This window comes from Grampus griseus, assembly GCF_964374135.1.
Source record: "Grampus griseus genome assembly, chromosome: 9".
NCBI classification, from domain to species: Eukaryota; Metazoa; Chordata; class Mammalia; order Artiodactyla; family Delphinidae; genus Grampus; species Grampus griseus.
This window is the reverse complement of record NC_139003.1, coordinates 24,184,171-24,203,464: the sequence shown is the minus strand read 5'-3', so window position 1 is coordinate 24,203,464 and position 19,294 is coordinate 24,184,171. Positions and strand designations below refer to the sequence as shown.

Genomic DNA, 19,294 nt, shown 5'->3' with positions numbered 1-19,294 from the left:
ATTATTAGTCCTAAGAAAGCAGCTGTGACTATGGATCTTTCTATTCTGTCCAAAACCGCCTAGGAATAACAACAATCATATTATATCCTATATTTAAGGGGACCAGGTAAGAAAATTAAGAGATGATAACCACCACCACCACCACCACCATCATGATCATCATCATCATCATTTAGTTTAGCTTGATATCCTGAGAAACTTTTCCAGAATACCATGAATCCTGGTTTGAAGTATAATAAAGCATTCATAAGCAGATTACTTCTAAAGTTTAAAGCAGGGCTTCCCTGGTGGCACAGTGGTTAAGAACCTGCCTGCCAATGCAGGGCACATGGGTTCGAGCCCTGGTCCAGGAAGATCCCACATGCCACAGAGCAACTAAACCCGTGTGTCACAACTACTGAAGCCCACGCGCCTAGAGCCCGTACTCCGCAACAAGAAGCCACCGCAATGAGAAGCCCGCGCACCACAACAAAGAGTAGCTCCTGCTCGCCGCAACTAAAGAAAGCCCGTGCACAGCAACAAAGACCCAATGCAGCCAAAAATAAATTAATTTCAAAAAATAAAATCAAGTTTAAAGCAGTAATTATGGAAGTTTAAATCTCACCCACTAAACCCATGAGAAGGCTTTTTCCAGTGTAGTTGCCTATACACAAACACTCATACACAATTCCAGGCTAAGAAATTTGGGCTGTAATTGAGGCAGTTAAAGCATTGAGGTATTCCTCCCTAGATTCAAGCTCATGGATTAATATGATGAAATATTTCTTACATCCTTTTCATTTCCCATTTACATTCACACTCCATTTATGTCTCTCTGTGTGTGTGTGTGTGTGTGTGTGTGTGTGTGTGTACCATTAAGGAAGCACACAGGTCAAGTTGGTCAGGTTTAATGATTCCGTGGTTATTGTTATTATCATTTGAACACATCACTTCTGTTCCGCTAAGTCTGCTTACTGTAAACAGTCCAGGTCACCCAGCCTCCCAATCAGAACATTTAATCACAGTCTCTGCACCCCCAAACCCTCACAAAACAGACTACTATGATGAAATAACAGAAAGATACACATCAGCCCAGTCAGTGGCAAAGCACTGGTCTTTAGGATCCAAAGATCTTTACAACCAGCGAGAGCAGATGGGGGAAAGCAAAGAATAGGGAAGTGATACTGTTTGAACCCAACTTTTCTGAGCTCCTCATTTAGTAGTAACATGTGTGGGAAGACGACGCTTTCGGACTGAAACTCTGTGACCTCCCTAAGTGAGCGGGCAAAGTACTCTGGTGACAGTAATGCATGAACACCCTGGCTGCAGGGACGTGGAGATTTAGCCAGAATGCTATCCACGGAGCAGCAAGTACCCCAGCCCGGCCTCAGCTGAATTCCCACCATTTTCCTGTGAGGGTCATAGCATCCTTCTGGAATCCTCTGCAGCAGATCTTCTTCCTCTTCCCTGCCCCTACAAAGGCAGAAACAGCTTGGGGGGGAAGGGTGTAAATCTCTGAGCTAACTCCTTATATCCAGGCAGGATCAGAGCTTCCTGATCAGACCCCTCTCTGTAAGAAGGTAGAATTTTTTTCTTAATGGAAGTTCAACATTGAGGGAAAGCTAGCAAAGTCATTCACTCACAATCTCAGGCCAACCCTGGGCAGACAGGTTAAGGCAGGGACAAATTTGAGAGGCCTAGAACCCTATCCAGGCCAAAAGCAGGTCACTCAGGAAATCCCTAAGATCCAACTGGTGCTCAGGGTTCTCTCTAGGATGGTCACAAGTGGTGTGTTTTGTCCAGATTGATTAGGTCATACCTAGCCCTAAGTATTCCAAGCTTCCCAGTTCCAAGATGAACTTCCCAAGTTCACTATTCCTTGGCCGTTTGGAGTAGGGGACAATCTGTCACTATTTCAATCTTCCTGGTTCCTCTCCAGCCTGAATTTCTGTCCCCAGAGAATTGGGGCAGCAGTTGACCAGATTCAAGATTTTGATGAGATGGAGTAAATAGCTGGTCCTTGTGCATGTTTAGAAATTAACTGAACTCCCTTTGGAGTCATATGTACTCCTAGCTCTGCACTAGGAGTATGATATTAAAACCAAAAACACCTTATTTTAAAAGACTCTCACTTCCCCAACTTTTGCACCTCTGAGTCCTAACCTCTCCCCCCGCTTCCCCTCACACACACCACCAGAAGATGCTGTCCCAACACTTTTAGTACCTCTAGGGCCCAAGGATAAAATGGCATTAATGGCATTTGGCAGAAAATCCCAACCCACACTGAGGATTCCTCCCATGTCAACACAGTGAAGAAATAAATGATAATGTAAGAGAAGAGGCAGGAGAAACCAGAGCCTGCCCCTTCTCACAGAAGAGGCACAGAAAATTGAGGAGTTAGTGAAAATGGCATCATCTCTTGCCAGAAGGCCACCAACTACCACCGGCTGGGAGCCGCATGATCACTTGTTTCTCCTCCGGACTGAAGTGCAAGATGGTGAGGATGGCGGTGAGCGTCTGCTGGCGGCCCACGGTGTCCGGCAAGGTCAGGAAGCGGTAGATGATGTTCTTGAGGTACTCCAGGTTGGCTCCCTCCCGACTCTGGTCCCTGATGTTCTTTGCAATGTGGCTCTGCAGGGCTCCCACCTCCTCCCGATGCCGCTCCCCCTCCTCCAGCAGCCGATCCTGCAGCTGATGCACCTCCCCCTCCAGCCTGTGCTTCTGCTTCCTCAGAGACGTGATCTCCACCTCCTTGCGGGCCAACTGCTCGGCGTAAAGGAAGAAAGTGGGCTCACTGGCCGCAGCTAGCTGCAGGGCTTGGGTCAGGCTGTCCGGAGCACATGTGTCCGCTGGATCCCCAGGGCCCACACTGCCCACAGGGCTTCTGCGTCCCGGCAGCCCAGAGGACAAGGCCACAGAACGCAGCTGCTCCAGCTCCAGGTCCTTCTCGGCCAGCACGGCCAGGGCCCGGTCCCGCTGCTTGTGCAGCTCCTCCTCCAGTTTCAGCGTGCGGTCCCTGAAGTCCAGCTGGCTCCGCTCCAGTTCCTGCCGGTGGATGTGCTGCAGCCGGGCCAGCTCCTGCTTCCAGCCCTCAGCCTCCTGCTGGTGCTGGCAGTCGAGCTCCTCGCAGGACAGCCGCAGCGAGATGTACTTCTCCTTCAGCTCCGCCAGCTGCTCCCGGGCTTCCTCCAGCTCCTTGCCCAGGTTCCCGTCTTTGACGTTCTTGCTCTTGAGGACGACCTGGGCCCGCATCTTGTACCTCTCAAACTCCTCCTTCAGCTGTTTCAGCTCCTGCTGGTAGTAGAGTGCACTGGCCTTCTCCCCGTCGGCAGCCTCTGAGCTGGGCATTATCTCCAGGTTGCAGAGCTTCTCCACATCCAAGGTCACCTGGCTCTTCCTGGCCGCAACCTGAAGCAGCCTCTTCAGCTTCTCCATCTTGTCCTTCAGGACACTGACATCCAGACTGGACTCCTCTCCATGGCTGTCCAGAGGGGACCGGCTAGAGGCTGCTAGTGCCAGTGTCTTGTTCTCCAGGTCCAGCTGAAGAATGCGCTCCTTCAGCTTCTGGATGGCCAGCTGGTCCTTCTGCTTGGCTTTCTCATAGGTGCCCAGCAGTTCCGACACCTCAGATATTTGATTCTCCAGGGCCGCCACCCTCTGCTCTTCCAACTGCGATTGCTGTCGTAGCTGATCTTCGGCGACGGCTGTCTGGAAAACAAGGGAACAGGTGGAGATGCATCCAGAAAAGCCACAAGGCCCGATGGCAAACTTTGAGAAAGCAAGAGAGGGGAGCAACAGGGTTACGGGACGGAGGTGGCCTGGCAAAAATGGGAACTGGGAATTTTTCTGTTCGTTTGGGAGCTAACCCAAGCTCCTGTAACCTGCTCCCAGACACACATTACACCAAACAACATTAAGAACCTCTGTAGATCTGCTGTTGTTCGGCTTTAGCGTTTCTGCGCTCTGTTCTCATACGCCAACCTCACATGTGAAGTGTGCTCTTAACCATATGACATTCTTTTCCACTTCCAATATTCCTGGAAGTTCAAAATTGACTTGGATCTCTCCCCATACTGAAAGGTGGCGCTGTAAAATAGCATACCTTTCCACACAAGGCAAATGTTGACTGCAAGCAATACAACAGGTTATTTCTTCTGAGAAAATTCCCTTTGCCCCCTTCAGCCACACTACCTATAGGAATACACTGTTACCTATATATAGGCATATTCCTACAAGCATACACTCCACCTTTCACTGCACAGCCGCCACTACACTGCTTCACAGAGCACAGCTGGGAAGATGCCAATGCCCAGATGCTCAGAGCTGTCTGGCTCCAACCCAGCCTACACTCAGAAACTCCACATCCTATTGGAAGCACACTCTGTGGATACTGTCAACACCACACAGAAAAGGATTTCCCAGGACTCACAAATGAAACTTTTTGAATAGCATCAAAAATCGACAGTGCAGGGTTTCCCTGGTGGCACAGTGGTTAAGAACCTGCCTGCCAATGCAGGGGACACGGGTTCGAGCCCTGGTCTGGGAAGATCCCACATGCCGCGGAGCAACTAAGCCTGTGAGCCACAACTACTGAAGCCCGCGCACCTAGAGCCCATGCTCTACAACAAGAGAAGCCACCGCAATGAGAAGCCTGCGCACCGCAACGAAGAGTAGCCCCCACTGGCCGCAACCAGAGAAAGCCCGTGCACAGCAACAAAGACCCAATGCAACCAAAAATAAAGAATAAATAAATAAATAAATAATTTAAAAATAAAATTGATAGTGCAGCCACTTAGTTCTAACTATCAAAAGAGGAAAAAAAGCCCTAATATTTCCCCATTTCAGGTTAAATGACTAATGTTTGAAGGAGATGAAGATAATTACCTTCCTCATTTCCTGCTGCAGCTGAGCCTGGAAATGGCTTTTAAGGCAGGCGGCCTCTTCCTGAAGCTCCTGCAGCCGAGGGTCAGGCCGATTCTTCTCATCTCGAAGAGCCTGCAGCTCACCTTTCAGCTCCTCTACCTCACGGGTCAGCTGCTTGGTTTGCAGTTCAAACCCTTCCATCTGACCTGCTGCATAGGCCCGCCCAGCCAGAGCTTCTCGGGTCTCTTCCAATCGAAGCTCCAAGTCCTGGCGCTGGGTCCTCTCCTCCTGCAGCAGCTTCTGGAGCTCACGCAGCATCAAGGCATGGTCACTCTGCTCTTGGGCCCGATCGTGCTGCTGCGTGATAAGTCGGGCTTTGGTTTCTGCTATCTGCTCCTGCAGCCCCTTCAATTCTCCCTCCAGCCGGCCCCTCTCCTCCTCTGCTTTTTTACTGGCATTATCTAAGTCCTGTTTCATCTTCTTTTTGTCAGCCAGGTAAGAAGCTTCCATGCGGGACTTCTCCTGGGTGACTGTAGCCAAAGAGCTGGTCAAAGTCGCCAACTGAGTCTTCAGCTGGTGCAGTCGTTTGTCCACCTCCCCACTTCCAGACGGTCCATCCCCACTACTACTGCTAACGCCGCTCTCCGATCCACTGGCCTCTTCGGACTTTAGAGGTGGTGGTCCACGGGCCAGTCTGTCATCTTCTACCCCAAACTCACCCTTGGTGCTGGTGAGACTGGCCGCAGTCTCTAAGCTGGTGGCGGTCCCAGTGCTATCCTCGCTGTGAGTGGAGCATAGGTCATCCACAGAGTCAGGAAAGGTGAGGCCTTGAGGATGGACACCTGCTAGGCCCACATCCGCCTCGTGGGATACCGACAGCACCTTAATGCTGGCCTCCAGCGCCTCTTTCTCTTTCAGCAGACTTTTATAGGCGCGGACTACATCCTTGAGACGTGCCTGGTACTGGAGGAGCTGCTTCTTCTGGGTCTCAATGGTCTCCAGCAGGTCCTTCTTGCTTGGGCCGCCCCCGAAATTCATCCCAAACTTCTCCATGAGGGTTCAGAACGGGTTGTTCCACGTCAGTGTTCGGACAGCCTGGGAGAGGGTCACGAAGACGCTGGCGGGGAGAGAGTTGTCCCTAAGGCCGCACACCCGCTCCTCACAGCTATTCGTGACCGGATGCAGGGCAGCGGGGCAGCCTGACAGAAGCGCCCGCCAGGTCCCAGGCAGCAGGGCAGGGGCGGGTCCTATGGCGGAGCGACGCTGGCACGAGAGGAGCACACTGCCAGGGCTCGCCCGCACTGTCCCAAAAGCCGCTCCGCGCTCCCAGCTCGCCCGGGCCACAGCAGCACCGGCCGGCCCCCCGGCCAAAGCTTCAAGCTGAGCGTAGCCCCATTCCGACTTCCTAACTCTAGCGGTTAGACAACCGCGCTTCCGGGGCCACTGGAAGTGACGACAGCACGATGCCTCAGGCCCCGCCCCCCGTGGGCGCGAGGTGGGCGGAGCTACTTCAGTCGAAGGGTGGGAAGCCGCCTGTTGCGAGCCCCGCTGGGCCACGAGTCGGTCACTCTCCACCAGAGCAGAGCAAGCAAAGTCGAGTACACGGAAGTAATGCTGGTTTGGTGAGGTCGCCTGATCTTGCCCTAGCGCTACGATCAGCGAGGGACGGGGGTGACGTCGCACTGTGTCCTTACCAAAGACCCAGGTGAGCGACACGACCCCACTGTTTGGGGGCTCAGTGCATTTGTGTCCCTAAAGAGCAACAATTAAGACTCCCTTTCGGACCACGAAAATGACAACCCTTTCTAGGACAGTATTTGGCACCTAGTAGGTGTACAGTATAATTATTAGCATCCTTCCTGAGTTCTGCTGAGTTCATTAAACAAATATATATAGATGACTATATATAGCCATGATGTCCATCCTAAGTGCCAACTATATTTCAGAAGCTTCACAGGAGTTTTGCTATTTAGTCTTTACAGTAATTCTGCTGAGTGGGTATTATTAGCACTATTTTACAGATAGGGAAACATGAGGCACAGAGAAGCTAAGTAACACGCCCAAGGTCACACAGCCAGTAAGTTTAGAATCCTATCTGGATCAGTCTGAGTCTCAACATAACCAAATGCTGTGCCAGATGATCACCATGAAGAAACAAGGTCCTGCCCTCAAGGAGACCACATCTAGAGAGGAAGCAGATGTGCAAACAGCAGTATATTCAAAGTGGTACAGAAGTTAAGAGGAGGGAGACCTGTCTAGGGGAGACAGAGAAGGCTCTCAGTGGAAATACTTTGGGATTTGAAGGATGAGTACTGATTGCCTATCTAACTAGAGATGAGGGAAACAAACATTCCAGGCAGAGGGAAAAAAATGCAAGGACTCCTGGGGCATCAGAGAGCCTGGCTCACCCTGGAAGCAATGAGAATCATTTCAAGGCACTAGCTTAGGGTATGCGAAGGAGGTGGCAACAGATGGGGCTGACACAATAGATGAGGACCCAAATTAAGGCATTTGGATTTTATCTTGGGTGATAAGACACTAAAGGATTTTCATCACAAGAGTGGCATCATCAAGTCTTGTATGACAAGGTGAAGATACCAAGGTGCAGAAGGCCATTTTCATTCATGGGGATCAGATGGTAGTGAAATAGAGCAGTGACAACAGGGATGGAAAGAAAAAGGCTAATTGAAAGAGCTAAAGATGACTTGGTCACCACTAGTTGTGTTATTATATTGGAACTCTTTTAAATGTGCTCTTCAACATTGTAAAAACCTTCTTAAGAATGCAAGTCTGTGACTGAAGAGTAAAAAAGTCATGTATTCACTCATACCTGGTGCCCAGAGTCTGTTCTTTTTACAGACTGAGGGTCAGGATGGGGCAGACACTAGAAGTCTGTTCAGACCCAGATTCTTGGTGGCCCAGATAACATCATCTGCATCACACAAAACATTCAGATACATTATCTTATCATTTTAATCTTCACCGTAACCTCATGAGACAGGACAGATATTAGTCTCCCTTTATAGATGAGAAAATGATAGGCTGTGAATATTGTTGAAGTCAAGCCCCCATCCCCCCCCGAAAAAAGGCAGAACTGAGAATTTAACAGAGGCCTGGAACAATGGCACAAAGTGGGTACTTAGTAAATATTTGTGGAAGGGAGCGAGGGAAGGAGGGAGGGAGGAAGGAGCTTTCTCTGATTCCCAGCTCACTTCACCATGTCCAGTCCATAAGCAACTGATCCTAGAAGCCCACTGCAAATCCAGAATAGGCAAAACGCCTGCCCTTGCTCCACTGAGCAACCAATTAGTCCATTCAACCCAGCCAGCATTTGTTAAGCATATATTAGGTGCCTGGCATTGACCCAATCTCTGCCATAGAAGAAATTTAAATTAATTCCTATCTTGCTATTTCGCCTCAGATGCTAAGATGAGTGCGGAAATAACTTATGAAGCTCTTTGGCAAGAGCCTCACAAAATCCTAGATAGCTGTGCACTGAAAATCCAGGTTCCCAGGTCTGTGGCAGAGTGAGGAGGGAACTTTAGAAAGGCTGCCCTCTTCGACTGAAAGGCATTGTTTCCAGGGCCATCAAGGGGAAGGCAGAGTTCTCCAGTATACAGAAGTAGGGTCTACGACCCCGCCGCCAGAACTGGGGATCTTCCACTGTTTCTGCTGATTGGGGATCTATGAAGGTGGCGTTTGAAGGAACCATGAAGTGCATCTTCTTCCACCTCTGGCGTACTCCTCTCGAGATTCTATGGTCACTGAACCACCTGCTACGTTCAGAGTCCCTCGCTGGGAGCTGGGAGGACAAAAGGGAGGATTAAGACACTTGCACAGAACTTCCGCTCTCCCGGGGAGGAGGCTGGAGGTCACCAAGAGCTAAACCGGAGCCCAGAGTGCGTTGGACGCAACAAACCAAGGCCCAGAGACCGGCCACTGAAGATGGGGGTGGAGGGCCGTTATGGAGCGTTGTAGGCTTTCCTCGGCCCTGCCCGGGTTGCCGGTTCAGCGCCATACACCTGACAGGCGCGCTACCAACTTGGGGAGACCCAGGCCCTTTCCATCTTTAAAGCTGGCGCGGGACCGGGGGAGGATGCGGAGGCTCGCTCAACTTCAGTGTCTTCCGGAGCCACGGTCTGGAGGCGGGGCGGGGGCGGGGCCAGGGCGGGGGACGGCCCGAGGTGACGTAGGGCCGGCCGGGACGCGCGGAGGCCGCGGCGGCGCCTCCTCCTTCTGCTGCTGCTGGGCCCCATCCCCCAGCGGCCGGTTCCAGCCCGCACTCCGCGTCCGTGCCCGCGCCCCCTCCCCCGGGCCCCGCCATGGGCCTCACCGTGTCCGCGCTCTTTTCGCGGATCTTTGGGAAGAAGCAGATGCGGATCCTCATGGGTGAGGCAGATCAAGCGCGCGGCCCGGACTGGAGCACCAGCCCCCGCGCAGCCTTCTCGCCCCTGCGTCCCTCCAGCACAGCTCACCCCGGTCTCTGACCCCGAGTCACCCACCTCCTAACCCCCCGGGGCCGCTACTCTCGGGTGGGTCGCGGTCTGCAGCACTGTCCCCGGGGCCTGAGACCGAGAGCTGCGGGCCTGGGTGGGGTGAAGCTCCCTTCGCCCCAGCCCGGCTCGTAAGAAGGGAGGATTCCGCCCTTGGAGACGACTTTTAAAAGGAGCGCGGCCTTTCTTTTGCGCCTCTTTCCCCTCAATCCTCTGCCGCCCCTCCCCCGCTTTGGGGGCAGGAGTTGGCGCTCCCCACCCTACTGCACTCAAGGCCCCGAAGGTAGATAACAGCGCGCACCTGGAGGCGCTCGGGCTCTCCGCCCCCGTCACCATCAGCTGTCCTGGCCTCTCCCCTTTCCTGGGCTCTAGGGGGCTCCCTCGCTCCCATCTCCAGCCCTGTGCCCCTCTCCGTTGCAGTTGGCTTGGATGCAGCTGGCAAGACCACAATCCTGTACAAACTGAAGTTGGGAGAGATTGTCACCACCATCCCCACCATAGGTGAGTCCGGAGGCGAGACCGGGAGGAGCGGGAGCGCGGCGGCGGCCCTTCTGAGGATCTGCTCTGCATTCTGCCCCAGGCCCTTATTTCTGTGCAGGGAGCTGACCCTGACATCAGATACTGCTACCTGAGAAGTGGGTCAGGGTATCTTTCTTTACGTGCAAGATGAGGCGGGATGGATGTGACCTAGCCCGGCCCCATCTGTGGGCTAGCTGGTCCTCTGGGGTTCTTTTCCCCTGGGCCTTCGTTGCCTTCTAGTTTTATATCCCTGCTGAATCCGCTTAGTTTTAGTGAGTTCCTTCTTTTCAGGATTTTTTCCTCATATTTTTACCAATTATCTGCAGGCTTCAACGTGGAAACAGTGGAATACAAGAACATCTGTTTCACAGTGTGGGACGTGGGAGGCCAGGACAAGATTCGGCCTCTGTGGCGGCACTACTTCCAGAACACTCAGGTTGGGGCTCCCCAACCCCAGGGGAAGAGGGTTAAGGTTAGAAAGACTGAGATGTTGGCCCAGGCCAGGAAAAAACCCTTACCTCCTTCTACCCTCATTTGTAGGCTAGCCTCTCCTCATCCTTCAGAACTGGCCTCAGACTTCTGAGACTTAGCCACCGTAAGCGTCTCCTGAGAAGCGGAATTCTGAATCTACACTGCCTGATTTAGCTCTCATCACATGTCTTTCCCTGTTCCCTTGCACATCTTTTAGCTAGACTGCTTGCCTGAGGGCAGAGGCTGTATCCTTTGCTGGGTGTCTCCAGTTTGTGCGAGAACATCTGCAAAGCCGTAGTGGAAGTTTACTAGATGAGAAGGGTTTAGACACAATTAGACGTGGGCAGAAGAGAGGAAGAGCCAGACTAGGGTGTATGTGTCCCAGGCTCGAGTGATTGCTCCTCCTTTCTTCCTTCCCACCCAGGGCCTCATCTTCGTGGTGGACAGTAATGACCGAGAGCGGGTCCAGGAATCTGCTGATGAACTCCAGAAGATGGTGAGCACCCAGAGCCCTGGGACAGAGAGATCCTCTGTGCCGGTGTGAGAGTCAGGAAACGCCTCAGAGGCCTTGAATGTGTGATTCTCTTTGTGGACACAGTCACAAGAAGTAGCTCACCCTGTTTTGAATTGGGGTCAGGTAAAAAGTATAGGACTTACTTTTTCCTTGCATTCTCTCCTGTCTTCACAACTGACTCTGAGAAGTTGGTGGGGAGGGGGGAAGTTCTACGTGGTGGAGAGAAACATCATCTTACGTTCTTATTTTTCCATTTGGAAATTTTGTCATTTTGACTAGGGCAAGGAGTCAAATTAGAAGAAGACCCTTTCTGGACTTCAGGCCAAAATGGCCTCAAGCTAGTTTATAACTCTGTCTTGGGTTCAGCAGTAGATGACACAATATTCTATTCTTCTCACAAATATGCTAGAAGGGAAAAAGGGGGGCTCCCGTACACAGCTGGATTCCACCCCCTTTGCCTCTCCCAGCTGCAGGAGGATGAGCTGCGGGATGCGGTGCTGCTGGTGTTTGCCAACAAGCAGGACATGCCCAACGCCATGCCCGTGAGCGAGCTGACCGACAAGCTGGGGCTACAGCACTTGCGGAGCCGCACGGTGAGGGCCTGCCTCTCCCAAAGGGGCCCCAGGCCAGGCAGGAAATAAAGGCATCCCCTTTTCTTCCCTGCTACTGACCTCTTTCTTTCCTTCTCCCCACAGTGGTACGTCCAGGCCACCTGTGCCACCCAAGGCACAGGTTTGTATGATGGGCTGGACTGGCTGTCCCATGAGCTGTCGAAGCGCTAACCAACCAGGGGCCGGCCCCTGCTGCCCAGAAGCTCCCGCGTGCATCCCGGGATGACCAGACTCCTGGACTCCTCAGGCAGTGCCCTTCCCCCCCATCTCCTCCTCCCCCGCAGACAGCGGCCTCTGCTCCTGCCTGCATGTTGTCTCTGTTGTTGGAGCCTGGGGCCCTGCTCTCTGGGCACGGAGGGCTCCGCTCTCCTGCCTTCTGGGACCTGTGGAAAGGGGCTTCTGGGGCCAGGGCCCCTTCTGCCAGAGGAGGAGCAGGGATCTGGGTTTACTTCTGTTTCTTCCGTTTCGGGTGTACCCTTGGGGCCAGGTGGGGAGGGAAGGTGAGGGCTCCGGGTGGTGCTATGATGTGGCACTGGATATTGAGTAATAAATTTGCTGTGGTTTGTACATGGTGTTGTCTGTAGCCTAGAGGTCGGGGGCTGGGTTATTGGCTGCAAAGAGACAATATGGGGGAGGCTCAAAGCAGCTAAGGCTGCAGGGCCTGCCCCGTCCCCCCCAGCACACACACACACATCGCTGCCCTCATCTAGCTCAGCTTCTCCTCCTTTACTCTTGAGATTGGAAGTATTTAGGGGCTCCAATGGAGGAAATCTTCCTTCCCCAATTGCAAGGGACCTTTGCTGCTGTAACAGGCTCTACCTTCATGGGTCTATAAACCACCTAACGCCCATTTGCCATCCATCTCCCAGCTACTTAGAGAAGTAGGCAGTGGGTCCTGGAGGCTATTGGACAACAGAGACTCTTTGGTGAGGGAAGGACTGATATCCTTAGGGGCAGCCCTTGCTGGTTGCCCAGCAGCAGGGCAACTGGGGACCGAAGAGGGTGCTCTGTGGTCCCGCCACCAAGGCCAGTCTCCTTACCCTGCTCCTGAGCCAGCCCTTCCTGATTAGCATGAGTAATCTGATCCTTGCTGGTTATCTAGGGTTTCCTCACACTCCCTGAAAAGTACCTTCTGAGATGTCTTGGCTTCATCCTCCCAAGGGCCATAGAAGTTAATAGATTTTTCTTAGGTATCTTGAACTCTAAAAACACTTGAGCCCCAAGGGAGCCAGGCAGAACCCACTTCCTAGGGAGGAAAGAGGTTGATTTCTATCCTATGATTGAAATGAGGAACACAAGTGAAGAAAGGGAGAGACTTGCCTGAAGTCACAGGTGGTGGTTGGCACAGGCTGAAGTTCTGATTCCCAGTCAATTACCTCGATGCCTGGAGTGATGTGGGGAGGCTAGTGCCAGTGGCCCTGGACCCACTTCCTCTGGGCTGTGGATTGATGTTGCTGAGCCAGTGCCCTTTCTCCTCTATGGTGGGATAAGAGGCAACCCTCACAGTCACAATGCTCCCGGGTCACAGAGGTGCTGGGCCCCAGGCCAGCCTCTGCCTAGGAAGTTCCGCCTGGGAACATCTTCCGGTAGGCACTAAGGGCCTGATTCGGAGCCCTATGGCCTGTAGAACCTCACCACTGGCGGGGAAGGCTGGGCCAGACTGAGTCATCACCTGTGGTGCCAGCCCCATGGATGAAGTGGAGTGGATGCCAAGACAACCCAAGGCCAAGGACCTAAGGGTTGGGCTCATCAGCTGGGCGGGATCCTACCTCACTTTTGAGACATATAAGAATACTGTCACTGCTACTGCAAAGGGTTTGGGCCGGAGACAGGTAACAAAGCAAACCTGCACTGGAACCATTTTTCCCAAGCCTTGTGTGTGTGTGTGTGTGTGTGTGTGTGTGTGTGTGTGTGTGTGTGTGTGTGTGTGTGTGTGTGTGTGTGTGTGTGTGTGTGTGTGTGTGTTGCCATTGTCAGGGCAAGCCAGGCTTTTCCTCACAGGTCTCCATTGCTCCATCTCCCCCTCTCTAACCCTATTCTAGCAGGTGAAGCCTCAGCCCTGGCTTTGCTACCTTGTCTTGCTCTGGCTGCTCCCTCCCCTCTATCCCAGCACAGTGGGTGTGTTATCACAGAAAGGAGAGGTGGAGAGGCCAGGCTGGAAGGCAGAATTGAGGGCGTCCGGGCAGTTGGACCAGCGGGGTTACTGCAAAGTCTATGTTCCGGTTGTAGTTTGAGACTGGGGTACTCTAGAAGCCCTCAGAGATTTGGTCTTCATTTTAGAGAGTGATGTAGGCGCCTCTCGGGATGGTGCTATAGAGCAAGGCAGTGGCAAGTTCCTCTCGCTTATAACAAGGTTGATCACAGCTGAAACAGACAATTCCATCTCAACTGTCTGTGCTCCCATCCCCGTCCCCAGAGCCCGGGCCTGCCTGTAAGAGGTCTTTCTTTTCTCCTGCCATGGTGGAGAGGTGGTTTTGGGGGGCGGACGTGTTGTCTGAGTGTGCTGTCCAGGGGCGACAGTGAGAAAGAGAGAAGTAAGACTTAAACAAAAGCATTTATTGGAAAGTTAGGTATTTAAGGAAGCAACCAAGGAAGAGAGAGGGAGTGTTACCCTCCATTATCTGGAGGAGTGGGCATCTAGAATGTCTCTTGGGATCTTGAGAAGCCCTGTGGCTCCAGTGGTGGAGGAGCCCTGAGATCCTTAGATTACCACTGGATGAGAGGGTAGAAGAGTGGACAGCAAGGAGGCCAATGTGGAGGGAAGGTGGTTGCCCTCAGTGAAGGCGCTGGAGTAATGCCAGGGGTGATAGTTGCAGGGCTCCTCGGTCTAGTCTCTCGGCAGTACTGATTTCCTTCTTCTCCCTCCCAATGCCTCCAGACCTGGGAGATCCTGGTGAGCAGTAAGCATGACACACAGGCTGTGGTACGACTAAGAAGCTTGCAGGGCTTCTACCTTCTGTGCGAGGCGGATGGTTCTCTGTGCTACGGCCGGCCAAGGACGAGCCATCATGGATGCTTCCTAATCCACTTCCACCGCAGTGGCAAATGGACCCTCCAGTGCCTCATCAGTGGTCGTTATCTGGAATCTGATGGCGAGGATGTTTTCTGCACCTCCCGGACCCTCTCAGCTTACCACATGTGGACCCCCCGGCCAGCCCTGCATGTCCACGTGATCCTCTACAGCCCCCTCAACCACTGCTATGCCCGGGCTGACCCCACCATGGGCCGAGTCTGGGTGGACGCACCAGTTCCCTGCCTGAAGGAATGTGGCTTCCTGTTGCATTTCCAAGATGGATGCTACCACCTGGAGACCTCTGCACACACCTTCTTGTCCCACTTAGACGGTCTGGTCTCCCAACCCTCAACACAGACAGCTTTCCACATGCAAGTGCGGCCTGGAGGGTTTGTGGCGCTGAGTGATGGAGAAGGAGGCATGTTGTATCCACAGGGCACACGCCTGCTCCTGAGCCTGGGCTCTGATCCCCATGGGGGCGAGGAGTGGCTCATCCTACAGCACTGCCCTACCTGGGTCAGCCTCAGGTCCACGACTCAGAAGTTTCTCACCGTTGTCTATGGCAAGTGCTGGGTCCAACACGGCCATAGCGGGAGGGAGGGCTGGCTGCTGAAAAGAGGAAAGTATGTTTGGGATCAGTGAGGATTTTTGAAACTAATGCTAAGGAAGATCCCGAGGTCCCAAGAGGATCTCTGCTGCCATGGAGAAGGGCTTTAAACCAGGGGCATGGGCTTGGAGAGAAAGCGGCCTGGGTCTTCTCCAGGCCATTATGGTGCAACCGAAGGTCATGAAGCCTGAGGAGGGAAAGCAGAAGGAATACCAGCCACGAAGTGTGGAGGAGGGGCTGAGGCTGAGGCCAGACTCAGGCTTCTTCTGATGTGTTCTTCCCCTGCAGACGTGGATGTGTGTGCCGCCTCTGAGCAGGTAACCCCAATGTCCTTGTTCCAGTTTGAATGTGACAACAAGAGCCCTACCTTGCAGCTTCGTTCAGCCAATGGCTGCTACCTAGCCCAGGTGAGACCTTGACTTTCTGAGTAAGAGAACCCTTAAGCCCTGAGCTCTCCCTCTCCAGACACACTTTTTCCTTCTTCAAGGCAGATGATCAGATGGTGAGGTAAAGTGTGGAGGTCCTTGTCAATAAACATTCATTTGCATCCAATGGGCCCACTTTCATTCAATGGGGCCTCTTTAAAAAAAAAAAACGTAAACTTTATTGAGGCATTATTTACATACAATAAAATGCACCCATTTTAAGTGTACAATTCAATAAGTTTTGACAAATGTATGCAACCATGCTACAATCATATCACAAGTTAGAGACTATTTCTATCACCACAGAAATTCCCTCTTGCCCCTTTTCAGTCAGATCCCCTCCCCTCTTGCCCTCCCCACTACCACTGGTATATAGTCTGTCACTATAAGTTAGGTTTGCTTACTCTGGAATTTCATATAAATGGAATCATACAGTAATTACAGTATATATACTTCTTTCACTCAGCATGATGTTTTTGAAATTTGTCCACGATGTCATATGTATCAGTAGTTCGTTCCTTTTTATTGCTGGGTAGTATTCCATAACTCTACTCATAAACACAAACATAATTTGCTTATCCTTTCACTTGTTGATGAACACTTGAGTTGTTTCCAGTTTGGGCCATTATGAACAAAGTTGCTATGAACATTCGTGTACAAGCCTTTTTGTGGGCCTATGCTTTCAGTTATCTTGGGCAAATACGTAAGAGTGGAATTATTGGGTCATACGATAAATGTGTGTTTAACTTCTGAAGAAAATGTCAAGCAGTTTTCTAAAGTGATTGTACTATTTTACATTCTCACCAGTAATGTATGAGAGTTCTAATTGCTCCACATCCTTTCCAATACTAGGTATTGTCTGTGTTTTTAATTTTAGCCACTCTAAAATTAAATGTGTAATGCCATCTTATTGTGGCTTTGCTTTGCATTTCCCTTATAATTAATAATGTTGAGCATCTTTTCTTTTTTTTTTCCACTGTTTTTGGTGGCTGCCCTTTATTTATTTAAATTTATTCTATTTTATTATTTTTTTTAAATTTTGGCTGCATTGGGTCTTCGTTGCTGCGTACAGGCTTTTTCTAGTTGCAGTGAGCGGGGGCTACTCTTTGTTGCGGTGTGCGGGCTCAGTAGTTGCGGCTTGTGGCTCCAGAGCACAGGCTCAGTAGTTGTGGCACATGGACTTAGTTGCTCCGCGGCACGTGGGATCTTCCTGGAGCAGGGCTCGAACCCACGTCCCCTGCATTGCAGGCAGATTCTTAACCACTGCGCCACCAGGGAAGTCCCCAAGCATCTTTTCATCTGCTTATTGGCCGCTTGTATATCTTCTTTGTGAGGTGTCTATTCAGATCTTTTGTTTCTTTGTTATTGGGTTGTCTTGTTATTGAGTTGTAAGGGTTTTTGTGTGTTCTAACATCAGTCCTCTGCCAGAGTTATGTATTGTAAACGTTTTCTCCCAATCTGTGGCTTGCCTTTCATTTGCTTAATAGTGTCTTTTGAGCAGCAAGTTTTTCATTTTGATGAAGTCCAATTTCTCCATTTTATAAATGGTTAGTGCTTTTTTCTTGCCCCAGGAAATCCTTGCCTACCCCAAAGTTGCAAAGAATTTCTCCTACGTTTTCTTCTAGATGTTTATAGTTAAACTGTGGTTATAGTTTAGCTTTCACGTTTATGACTATGATCCACTTCAAAATGATTTTGGAGTCTGGGCCGAGGTTCGTTTCTGTCCATATGGGATACAGCACAGACTGGAGAAGTGGGAGAGCTGAGGTCACAACATGTTTTCCAAAAAGCATCTGAAGGCATAAGCATACCCTGGGAGAATAAAAAAAAAGCTAGAGGGTGGGATGTGGAAAAGAGGGTCTAAAATAAAAATACTGAGAAGAAAGCTGAGATTTGGGGTCCTTGCTTCCCTTCTCTGTTCCCGATCTTCTCTCCAGAGGCGCCATAGGACAGTGATGGCTGATGGGCACCAGCTGGAGGCTGAAACCTTCTTTCGTATGTACTGGCACCGTGGCAGGATCATCCTGCAGTCTCCCAGTGGATGCTTCTTGGGCATCGCAGCCAATGGCCTGCTGGTGGCCAGTGCCACCATTCCAGGTGAGCGAAGCAGCCCTTGCCAGGTTATTCCAAGCCAGAGACGCTTTCAGAGGGAGCGGGGGTTATGATAGAAAGACCACTGGAGTTGGGGTCAGAAGATTTGGCTCTGTATATCTGCTGAATCACTGACTTTTCATCATCACTTGGGCAAACCACTTCTCTGAGGCTCAGGTTCATTGTCTCCATCGTCAGTGGAGGTGACAGCCAACCTGCCTGCCTCACACGATTATCTTGAGGATCAAATAGATTCACACATCTCAAAGGAAGGAAGAATATTAAAATTTCTTGGCCTCCACGCTGTACTAAGTGCTTTCACAAACATTTCACAAGCACCTAGCGTGAGACGTGGCACATAATAAGTGTTCACTAAATATTAAGATAATTGACGACACCCTTCTGCCATTAGTGCCCGTCTTCCTGCTTCCATCTGGGAAAGCACCTGGAGGCGGCCCATCCAGATAACTTCTTCCTGTTTCTTCCAGGCCCAAATGAGGAATTTGGGATTCAATTGGCCAACCGCCCCTTCCTCGCCTTGAGGGGACGGTATGGGTATGTGGGTACCTCGTCACGACACGACCTCCTGCAGTGCAATATGGATCAGCCCGACTGCATTTACCTGCTGCCCTGCCGCCAGGGCATCTACCACTTCCAGGGTGAGTAGCTCTTCTTCTTCACCCCTGGGTTCATGGTCTAACCCAGCCTTAGCCCCAGCTCAGACTTCAGGGCCTGCCACTCAGGGCCTACTTATATAAAAGCAAAAGCAGAGTTTCTGTTTGCTTTTACACTTCAAGGCCCCCAGAGTGGGTGGGGGGTGCAGAACAGAAGCCAGCCCTCCTGTGTTTCTAGAGAGGGACCTGCCAACACAGGCAGTGTAGGGTGGTCCAGGAGGGGTGGCGTGCCTCCTGGGAGCCTCTCAGAGGCTGTACTGAGGGAGGCTTTCCTCCAGAATGGCCCACCAACCTGATCTCTTCCCTCCGCAGCACAGGGTGGGTCCTTCTGGTCAATAACACCCTTTGGCACTTTTCGCCCTTGGGGAAAGTTTGCCTTCAACTTCGGTATAGAGCTTCAGGGCAGCAACTTGCTCACAGTGCTCGCACCCAATGGCTTCTACATGCGATCTGACCGAAGTGGCACCCTGTTGGCAGACAGCACAGACATTACCAAAGAGTGTGTTTGGGAATTCTAGGTAAGGTAAAGCGTGTAAGGACCGGGGGGTCTGGGACCAGGAGCTGAGGAACAAGAGAAGAAGAGAGGAGGGTGGGGAGGCAGGAGGCAGTTAGACCAAAAGGCAGCCCGGGCTGACTTCTGTCTGACAGCTCCGTCAACTCCACACATTTACTGCGAATCTGTGCCTTTTCTTTCAGGGCTTCTAGACCGAGACTTGCTGGAGAGAGGAGTCAGATCTAGGTTTCTCACTATTATGTCACGCTGACACTTGTGCTTGCCAGCCAGGCTGCAGGGCATAGGATGAGGTGTACCTGTGTAGCTCTCTTCATTAAGATGTGGAGTTTTGCCCCCTTTGTAGGGAAGGCGGGTAACTTTGGCGGGTATTCTTTCCACCCTAGGCACTTTCTACCCCTATGCCCCTGGATCCTTGGGGTGCTGATGGCACCCAGATATTTATCTGCAGCCCTGACCCCTCTCCTGAAGTCTAACCTTATCTCTTTCCAAATTACTGATTTTTTTGTGTGTGTGTGGTATA

The 19,294-nt window shown here is 51.6% G+C and overlaps 3 protein-coding genes across 4 annotated transcripts; 2 read left to right on the top strand and 1 right to left on the bottom strand.

Annotated features, from left to right (window-relative positions):
- Positions 1–2,391: 2,391 nt before the first annotated feature.
- On the bottom strand, positions 2,392–5,895 carry GCC1 (GRIP and coiled-coil domain containing 1; the record flags this gene model as incomplete). The annotated part of the gene is made up of 2 exons (XM_082661982.1): positions 2,392–3,687; positions 4,864–5,895. 2 exons carry the CDS (start codon positions 5,893–5,895, stop codon positions 2,392–2,394), a joined length of 2,328 nt encoding a protein of 775 aa, XP_082518108.1.
- Positions 5,896–9,081: 3,186 nt separating this feature from the next.
- Positions 9,082–12,007, top strand: ARF5 (ARF GTPase 5). Of its 2 annotated transcripts, none has more exons than XM_082662357.1 (6): positions 9,082–9,231; positions 9,756–9,836; positions 10,181–10,290; positions 10,750–10,821; positions 11,313–11,432; positions 11,535–12,007. In XM_082662357.1, the coding sequence occupies exons 1-6, from the start codon at positions 9,165–9,167 to the stop codon at positions 11,619–11,621; spliced, it is 537 nt and encodes a 178-aa protein (XP_082518483.1). In that variant the 5' UTR covers positions 9,082–9,164; the 3' UTR covers positions 11,622–12,007. The 2 variants fall into 2 exon arrangements, with proteins under 2 accessions (XP_082518483.1, XP_082518482.1); XM_082662356.1 differs by having other exon boundaries at positions 11,307–11,432.
- A 1,131-nt stretch (positions 12,008–13,138) lies between these two features.
- FSCN3 (fascin actin-bundling protein 3) lies at positions 13,139–18,778 on the top strand (the record flags this gene model as incomplete). The annotated part of the gene is made up of 6 exons (XM_082662219.1): positions 13,139–13,282; positions 14,329–15,025; positions 15,359–15,477; positions 17,433–17,592; positions 18,075–18,245; positions 18,573–18,778. 6 exons carry the CDS (start codon positions 13,139–13,141, stop codon positions 18,776–18,778), a joined length of 1,497 nt encoding a protein of 498 aa, XP_082518345.1.
- Positions 18,779–19,294: the final 516 nt, after the last annotated feature.